At 43.2% G+C, this 10,000-nt stretch overlaps 1 protein-coding gene across 3 annotated transcripts in view; it reads left to right on the top strand.

Moving 5' to 3' along the window:
- The window catches only part of LOC130129970 (receptor-type tyrosine-protein phosphatase mu-like), a 390,986-nt gene that overhangs the window by 333,397 nt on the left and 47,589 nt on the right, over window positions 1-10,000 (top strand). For 2 of the 3 annotated variants that reach the window (XM_056299677.1, XM_056299679.1), the window contains one exon: window positions 2,805-2,879. The exons of the other annotated variant lie outside the window; for it this stretch is intronic. In XM_056299677.1, the coding sequence (XP_056155652.1) occupies window positions 2,805-2,879 (75 nt within the window). The remainder of the gene's footprint in view (window positions 1-2,804; window positions 2,880-10,000) is intronic. 3 annotated transcript variants of the gene reach the window in all.

Here is a 10,000-nt window from a genome sequence, read left to right as displayed (position 1 = left end):
AAGAAGTCCTGAAGCATGGTGTTTGGCAAGGATCAGTCATTCATATCAATTTGATTTGCCTATTTATTTTGCCGATGGGTCACCCCTTGAGAAAATTGATTTGTTCAAATATCTTGGACTTTGGATTGACCCTGAACTCTCCTTTAAGCCCCACATTGATTTTATTATAAAAAGAATATATGGTTATCTAAGTTCACTTTATTGCTCAATTAATTGTTTTACATGTCAAGTCAGAAAAAGAATTCTCAGTTGATACAACCTATTATTGATTATGTTGACATTGTCTATCAGAACACTTTTGACACTTATCTTAGGCCCCTTAGTGTTGTGTAGAATTCTCTATGTAGATTTGGTTTGAGGTGTCCATATAGCACTCACCATTGTTTCATATCTGAATTGCTGAATTGGCTGCAGCTTAAATCTAGAAGGCAATTTCACTGGGTTCAGTTCATCCTCAAATGTGTTTACTTTGTCCTCTCTATTTGAAACAGTTTTTGGTTCCATGTACTACAGCTTTATATCCACTCAGATATACACAATATCCCTTTGTGTATATATTCAAAGAAGTCAGACGCAGGTCATTCCAATAAAATAATAATAATAATAAAAATAAGATAAGAAATAAAATAAATAAAATAAAAGGATAATTAAAAAATAACAGTAAAAAAAGGAGAGCTCCTTTTAACTGGCACAATCTTCCTCTTTTTCCGAGATCTATTACCTCCGTCTACTGCTTCAGGACATCTTTATTTTCTCATCTTAAAACAACCTGTTTATGCTTTTAATTTGTGTGCGCTTCAAATCTTCAGTTTATTTCTGCTAAAAATAAACTGAAGACCAACTGCTGCAATTCAAGTTCAAGTTTAACTTTGTCATGAGTATTGGAATACAATGAAATTCTTGTGCTCTGGCTCCCTCTGCTTTAACACAAAGGACACAAGGATGAAGGACACAAGTGCACACCATCCCTACACTAGACCTAGACTATGTGCACATGAATTCATACATTATAGACACAATATACAGTACATGATAACACTATAATTTGGTGCATATGGGTACGTCAGCTGTTCAGCAACCTGACTGCCCATGGAAAGAAACTATTACTGAGATGGGTGGTGTGTGGTTTGATGCTCCGCTGATGTTTTTTAGAGGGAAGGAGTGAGAACAGTCATGAGCTGGGTGCCTGGTGTCCTTAATAATGTTTTGGGATTTCCTCTTGCAGCAACTGGTGTAAATGTTATGAAGTAGTGGTAGTTTCATGCAGATGATTGTTGCTGCTGTCTTTACAGTGCTTTGCAGCAGTCTGCAGGCCTGAGCAGTCAGGTTACCAAACCACACTATGATACAGCCTGTCAACACACTCTGTGTGGTACTGAGATAAGAGTTCACTAGCGTTTAGGTACTCATACCAAAACTCTTGAGACGCCTCAGAAGATACAGTCTCAGCTGTGCCTTGTTCAGGATAGAGCTGGTGTTGAGAGACCATGTGAGGGTGTCTGTGATGTGTAAACCGAGAAATCTAAAACTGTCCACAATTTCTGCAGCTGCTCTTTGTGCTGATGTACTTGCTTTATCATGCGGGTCATTGTATCCAATTTGTCTTGTGCAACTTCTGAGGACTGTGGGTGTGGGTGAGAGAGGGTGGGTGAGTTGTCTGTATCTGTGGTTTACAGTTTGTGTTTGTTATGTAATGCTGTTTTGGTGGGTATGTGTTTTATGGTTTTATATTTGTGTCTATAGAAGCTCCTTGAAAACGAGATGTTACATCTCAAGGGGCTGTCTGTCAATACATTCCTGTACTGGTCTACACTAGTCTACGCTGGATGAGGACTGCCCTTACGCTACAGGCTGCACTCGTCTATACTGGTTTATACTGGTCTGTACTGAGAGAGGCGGGGGGGGGGTGAAAAACTTCCTGGAGTTGAGCTGCAGGCAACATGACTGAATAAAGCATCACAAAACTATAATGTTTGTCTCCCTCTATGAGAGATAGACACAGACAGAGACAGACAGACAGACAGACAGAGAGAGAGAGAGAGAGACACAGACAGAGACAGACAGACAGACAGACAGACAGACAGAGAGAGAGAGAGAGAGAGAGAGAGAAGTAACTGGGGGAAGGATGAAGGGAAAGTGAGTGAAGTAAGGAGGGAAGTGAAGAAAGAGGAAAGTAGAGACAGAATTTTCTGTTCATGCCAATAAAGCTATTTGAATTTGAATTTTAGAACAGTCAGTAGGTCATGTGACCGATGACATGACATTTTGTTAGTCACATGACGTACTGACACTGATGGAGAATTACACTGCCAGGTGGAAAGGGATGGATGGATTGATGGATGGATAGATAGATGTTGTAAGGCATCCCTGGTGACATACTTATATGGATTCCAGTCCAGGTCTCAATGCATCTGAGATCCATCAGAGGGATTTCTATTTTAACTGTATCTTTAAACCACCTGGTCAGCTACTGTGAGTCTCGCTGTGTAAACCAGTCTCTCAAAACCACATGTATGATCCCCGTCCTCCTGACGGCCCCGCAGGAGGACACACACGCTAAACCACATGTATGATGCCCGTCCTCCTGACGGCCCTGCAGGAGGACACACACACACACACGCTAAACTAAATAGTGTGGCTGGAGGTGACCCATACGGAGCCGGCCCGCCATGTCGCCTCATGTTTTCAGGTTCAGCAGCAGCCACACACACAGGTCTCCTGCTGAAGTGCCATTGGGCCAAACACTGAACCTGCACTGTGTCCTGCCACAGTGAAGATAACATTGTCTTTTATTTCCTGTCAAGCTGTCTCCTCTCCATCCTCCTTCACCCTGAAGACTAACACCATCAGTACCACTGTCCCAAATTCTTACTATCCAGGTAACACACACACACACACACACACACACACACACACACACACATACACACACATATATACACATACACACACTCACATACACACACATACATACACACACACTCACACACACATATATGCACACACACATATACACACAAACACACACTCACATACACACACATACGCACATACACACACTCACATACACACACATACGCACAGATACACACACATATACACACATACACACACACATACATACACACACACTCACATACATACACACACTCACATACACATACACAACTATACACACACATTCACACACATACACACACTTAAACACATACACACATACATACACGTATACACACATATATACACACACACATTCACACACGTAACCACTCACGCATACACACACATACACACACACTCACATACACACATACATACACACATACCCACACATACACACACACATATACACACGTACACTCACATACACACACATACATACACACACATACACACACACATATACACACATACACACACACTCAAACACACATACACACACTCACACATACACACACACACATACACTCACATACACACACATACATACATACACACACATATACACACACATACACAACTATACACACGCATACACACACACATATATACATACACACACATATACACACATATACATACAGGTACACACATACATACACACACATATACACATACATACACACACACATACATACTCACTTACATACACACACATACATACACACATAGACACACATATTTACACACACACACACACACACACACACACACACACACACACACACACACACACATACACAGATATACACATACACTACCGTTCAAAAGTTTGGGATCACCCAAACAATTTTGTGTTTTCCATGAAAAGTCACACTTATTCACCACCATATGTTGTGAAATGAATAGAAAATAGAGTCAAGACATTGACAAGGTTAGAAATAATGATTTGTATTTGAAATAAGATTTTTTTTACATCAAACTTTGCTTTCGTCAAAGAATCCTCCATTTGCAGCAATTACAGCATTGCAGACCTTTGGCATTCTAGCTGTTAATTTGTTGAGGTAATCTGGAGAAATTGCACCCCACGCTTCCAGAAGCAGCTCCCACAAGTTGGATTGGTTGGATGGGCACTTCTTTGAGCAGATTGAGTTTCTGGAGCATCACATTTGTGGGGTCAATTAAACGCTCAAAATGGCCAGAAAAAGAGAACTTTCATCTGAAACTCGACAGTCTATTCTTGTTCTTAGAAATGAAGGCTATTCCATGCGAGAAATTGCTAAGAAATTGAAGATTTCCTACACCAGTGTGTACTACTCCCTTCAGAGGACAGCACAAACAGGCTCTAACCAGAGTAGAAAAAGAAGTGGGAGGCCGCGTTGCACAACTGAGCAAGAAGATAAGTACATTAGAGTCTCTAGTTTGAGAAACAGACGCCTCACAGGTCCCCAACTGGCATCTTCATTAAATAGTACCTGTTAGAGCCTGTTTGTGCTGTCCTCTGAAGGGAGTAGTACACACCGGTGTAGGAAATCTTCAATTTCTTAGCAATTTCTCGCATGGAATAGCCTTCATTTCTAAGAACAAGAATAGACTGTCGAGTTTCAGGTGAAAGTTCTCTTTTTCTGGCCATTTTGAGCGTTTAATTGACCCCACAAATGTGATGCTCCAGAAACTCAATCTGCTCAAAGAAGTGCCCATCCAACCAATCCAACTTGTGGGAGCTGCTTCTGGAAGCGTGGGGTGCAATTTCTCCAGATTACCTCAACAAATTAACAGCTAGAATGCCAAAGGTCTGCAATGCTGTAATTGCTGCAAATGGAGGATTCTTTAACGAAAGCAAAGTTTGATGTAAAAAAAATCTTATTTCAAATACAAATCATTATTTCTAACCTTGTCAATGTCTTGACTCTATTTTCTATTCATTTCACAACATATGGTGGTGAATAAGTGTGACTTTTCATGGAAAACACGAAATTGTTTGGGTGATCCCAAACTTTTGAACGGTAGTGTACATACAGTGCATCCGGAAAGTATTCACACCCCTTCACTTTCCCCACATTTTGTTATGTTACAGCCTTATTCCAAAATGGATTAAATTCCTTTTTTTCTCATCAATCTACACACAATACCCCATAATGACAAAGTGAAAAAGGTTTTGTGGAAATGTTTGCAAATTTATTCAAAATAAAAAAACTGAAATATTGCATGTACATAAGTATTCACACCCTTTGTATGACACTCAAAATTGAGCTCCGGTTCATCCTGTTTCCTCTGATCATCCTTGAGATGTTTCTACATCGTGATTGGAGTCCACCTGTAGTAAATTCAATTGATCGGACATGATTTGGAAAGGCACACACCTGTCTATATAAGGTCCCACTGTTGACAGTGCATGTCAGAGCAGAAACCAAGCCATGAAGTCAAAGGAATTGTCTGTGGACCTCCGAGACAGGATTGTATCAAGGCACAGATCTGGGGAAGGGTACAAAACAATTTCTACAGCTTTGAAGGTCCCGAAGAGCACAGTGGTCTCCATCATTCGTAAATGGAAGAAGTTTGGATCCACCAGGACTCTTCCTAGAGCTGGCCGCCCAGCCAAACTGAGCAATCGGTGGAGAAGGGCCTTGGTCAGGGAGGTGACCAAGAACCCGATGGTCACTCTGACAGAGCTCCAGCGTTCCTCTGTGGAGATGGGAGAACCTTCCAGAAGGACAACCATCTCTGCAGCACTCCACCAATCAGGCCTTTATGGTAGAGTGGCCAGACGGAAGCCTCTGCTCAGTAAAAGGCACATGACAGCCCGCTTGGAGTTTGCCAGAAAGCACCTAAAGGACTCTCAGACCATGAGAAACAAGATTCTCTGGTCTGATGAAACCAAGATTGAACTCTTTGGCCTGAATGCCAAACGTCACGTCTGGAGGAAACCAGGCACCTCTCATCACCTTGCTAATACCATCCCTACAGTGAAGCATGGTGGTGGCAGCCTCATGCTGTGGGGATGTTCTTCAGCGGCAGGAACTGGGAGACTAGTCAGGATCGAGGGAAAGGTGAATGGAGCAAAGTACAGAGAGATCCCTGATGAAAACCTGCTCCAGAGCGCTCAGGACCTCAGACTGGGGCGAAGGTTTACCTTTCAACACGACAACGACCCTAAGCACACAGCCAAGACAACGAAGGAGTGGCTTCAGGACGAGTCTGTGAATGTCCTTGAGTGGCCCAGCCAGAGTCCAGACTTGAACCCCATTGAACATCTCTGGAAAGATCTGAAAATAGCTGTGCAGCGACGCTCCCCATCTAACCTCACAGAGCTGGAGAGGATCTGCAGAGAAGAATGGGAGAAATACCCCAAATATAGGTGGGCCAAGCTTGTAGCTTCATACCCAAGAAGACTTGAGGCTGTAATCGCTGCCAATGGTGCCTCAACCAAGTACTGAGTAGAGGGTGTGAATACTTACGTACATGCAATATTTCAGTTTTTTATTTTTAATAAATTTGCGAAAATTTCTACAAAACCTTTTTCACTTTGTCATTATGGGGTATTGTGTGTAGCTTGATGGGAAAAAAAGGAATTTAATCCATTTTGGAATAAGGCTGTAACATAACAACATGTGGGTAGAGTGAAGGGGTGTGAATACTTTCCGGATGCCCTGTACATACGTATTACACACACACACACACCCATACACACACATATACACACACACGCACACGCACTACAGACAGACACACACGTGGTGTTCCTGCTGTTCCTGTCTACATTTTAATGTTTTAACATCTGATGTTTTCCTGGAACTTCTGACTTAGTAAATCAAACTTACCCACAATCCTTTGCACTGTCCTGAGCCTTACTGCCCCCTGTCTGAACGCTGGACTATTATGAGTCTTCTATGTTGTACAAGCTAAACATTCAGATTTGGGGACGGTGACCTCTGACCTCCCTACTGGGAGGTGTGATGGAAGGGTGTCTGGTGAAAGTCCTGAAAATTAGTGTTGAAACCACAGAGAAAGGTTGATTTGTCCCCCTGCTGTGTCCCCTGCTGTGTCCCCCTGCTGTGTCCCCTGCATGCTGTTAAACGTGCTCACGCGTTGTGGCTCCACGTGCTGGTGTTGTCCAGTGGCGTGTGAGCATTTGACGTGTCAGATGGCGGGTGGAGGCGGCTCAGTAAGTCATCAGAACGTGTGGTCAGATGTTAGTGGCTCTGTGAGACAGAGCAGCTCGTCCACCTGTTGGGTGTCAAACCAACAGCATGCCATCACAGGACCAGCTGCTTGGCCTCCATTTCCACTCCAGCTGCCCAGTCCCAGGTCACTTCCTGTTTGCTCGACAGTGAACCAAATTCACCTTCCTCCATTTTGTTTTGGTGTCTGAATTCTAAATTCTAAATTTACTGACTATTTATCATCCCCAAACTTCCAGCAGTTCAGCAGAAAACGAAGCATCTGGGTGGCGTGGCGGTCTATTCCGTTGCCTGCCAACATGGGGATCGCCAGTTCAAATCCCTGTGCTACCTCCGGCTTGGTCGGGTGTCCCTACAGACACAATTGGCCGTGTCTGTGGTTGGGAAGCCGGATGTGGGTATGTGTCCTGGTGGCTGCACTAGCGCCTCTTCTGGTCAGCCGGGGCACCTGTTCGGGGGGAGGTGGAACTGGGGGGAACATCCCCCTGGGGAAACTCCTCACTACCAGGTGGAAAGAAGTGGCTGGTGACTCCACATGTATGGGAGAAGGCATGTGGTAGTCTGCAGCCCTCCCCGGATCAGCAGAGGGGGTGGAGCAGAGACCGGGACGGCTCAGAGGAGTGGGGTAATTGGCCGGGTAAAACTGGGGAGAAAAAGGGGGAAAATTTAAAAAAAAAAAAAAAGAAGAAAGAAAATGTTCACTTTAGACATTAATGCCTTTCTCCAGCGCCACCATGAGGTCTGACTTGGCATTGACCTTTCTCAGCTGAGTCGGTGCAGGTCTTGTTTAGGATTAAAGCAGTTGCATAAGTTGAAGTAAAGTCAGCAAAGTGCAGCACAGGTGACCCGTAGCAGCCCTACAGGAAGTTGGATAAACGTCACTGTTCTTGATAGCACAAACTCATGTAACCGAGACTGAACGCCGCTGTCTTCATGAATGTTCTACTTCTTCTCCTCTCTTTTCATGAATGTTCTGCTTCTCTTCTTCTCTCTGTCCGTCTGTATGTCTACGCTGCTGCTGTGGCAATGGCAGACCCCTTTGTGCCGACAGCTATTCTGGGTGAGACACCATCTCTCTTCCTCTGATGTTCAGATGGTCAACTCAGACAAGAAACAGGAAATCCCATTTCCACAGAACAGGAAGTGCACAGTTCTACAGCTAGCCTGCCATTAGCAGGGAGTGAGATGGAAGGTGCAGGGAAAGAAAGAGAGGTTTTCTGGTTTTCATCCATCCCTGCTTGCTTTTTGTTGTCGTCTCCGGCCAGGGCTGCTTTGGCTTCTTATCATTTACATTTGATTTATTCCTATTTAATCAAGATTATTATTTTTTACTTTTTGTGTTTTTTTTATTTTATTTTTTTTATTTATTTTTGGTCATGTTTCTTTCTTTTTAAAGAAAGAAGGCGTTTCTCCACTACTGTGGGTTTATTTTGTCTGATATTTTTTAATGTGTTAAAACAGTATTTCTAGTTTCTTTTGGTTCCTTGCTGTTTTCTGGTTTGTGAGAGCAGAGGTGGGCTTCACTCCATCCCCTCTCATTAACAACATGACGCCACGTCTGTCTGTGACCTACAACCTCTGCATGGACACAACACGCCCACGTCAACTGGGGGAGGAAAACAAAAACAAATCAGCCAATCAGAGCCTGTCAGCCATTTTTATCAGTTCCTGCGTTGTTATCGACATGTTTGCATGAATTCCAGGACAGAAAACTAAATTCAAAAACGACGTCAGCTGACCGGCGAACCGAGACCACCCTCCATCTGTTCTGTGCCCTTATTTGTGTTGTGTACGATGTTGAACACATTCTGTACACACATGCATGTAGTGTTACCATGGCAGCAAACGATATGGTAGCAGGGACTGGTCCTTTGTTTTGATTGGCTGACAGACTGGGGTGAAATTACCCAATCACAGTGTGTGTAAAGGGAGATATTGCTCCCTTTTTTTTTAATCATTGTGACAATCTGGTGACATAGAAAAGCTGGAAAGCTTCATTTCCTGTAAATTCCCTTAAAATGTAAAGGTTTATTCTATAATGGAATATAGTTTATTCCTGGTTCATGTGAGAACCACGCTGTCAGTGGTCTGGATAAACAGAATGATAGCGTGTTAGCTAATGTGTAGGTTGGTGTGTGTTTCAATCAAGCCAAACAGTAGTTAAGATAAGAAGCCAGCAGTCCAAGTCAGTGAGCCACCAGCAGCAAAACCAGCATTTAGCTCAAGTTTGACTTACTATTTTAATCCAAACAAACCCAACCATCAAAACCTCTGCATGGTCACAGCTAGCCTAAGCTAGGCTAGCATTAGCATGCTAGGATAGTTGAGCTAGCTTAGGCCAAGCAAGCAATAATGTATTATAAGATACACTTGCAGGTTAATCAAGGCCCTAGAAAAGTTCCAGGATAGGCAGAACATGGCACTCAGTGCTAAGTATTAGCATTCTCCTGTATACAGGTGAAGAAATAAATTAAGTTTACTGTTTAAGCAGCTTGAAAATTCTGTTCTCAGTAACATGTTAATTTTAGCCCAGATAAGGCTAGGTGCTAGCTGCTACACATACATGAAGTATTTCTAATATCTGCTAGGCGAGGAACTACTTCCTCCACACTTGCACGTGCTGTATATTAGCCTAGTTTCACTGTAGGCCTTCCATGCTGAGCCAAATTAATGCTTACACCCTTCTCTCTCTTCTTCTCTTGTTTCTCTCTGTATAAAGTGCCCATTAATGGTAAGTGGTTAAAAAACCCTCCTGTAGGGGGGGCAGGGGAGGGTTGGGTTGGGTTTGGGGAGTATTGTATTATGGTGGGGGGGGAGTTCTCCTCCTCTGTTTGTCTGTTGTCATCACGCATGGAAACCTCTTCACCTGTAGGCACGTT

This window comes from Lampris incognitus, chromosome 19, assembly GCF_029633865.1.
Source record: "Lampris incognitus isolate fLamInc1 chromosome 19, fLamInc1.hap2, whole genome shotgun sequence".
NCBI classification, from domain to species: Eukaryota; Metazoa; Chordata; class Actinopteri; order Lampriformes; family Lampridae; genus Lampris; species Lampris incognitus.
This window is presented reverse-complemented; position numbering and strand designations above follow the sequence as displayed.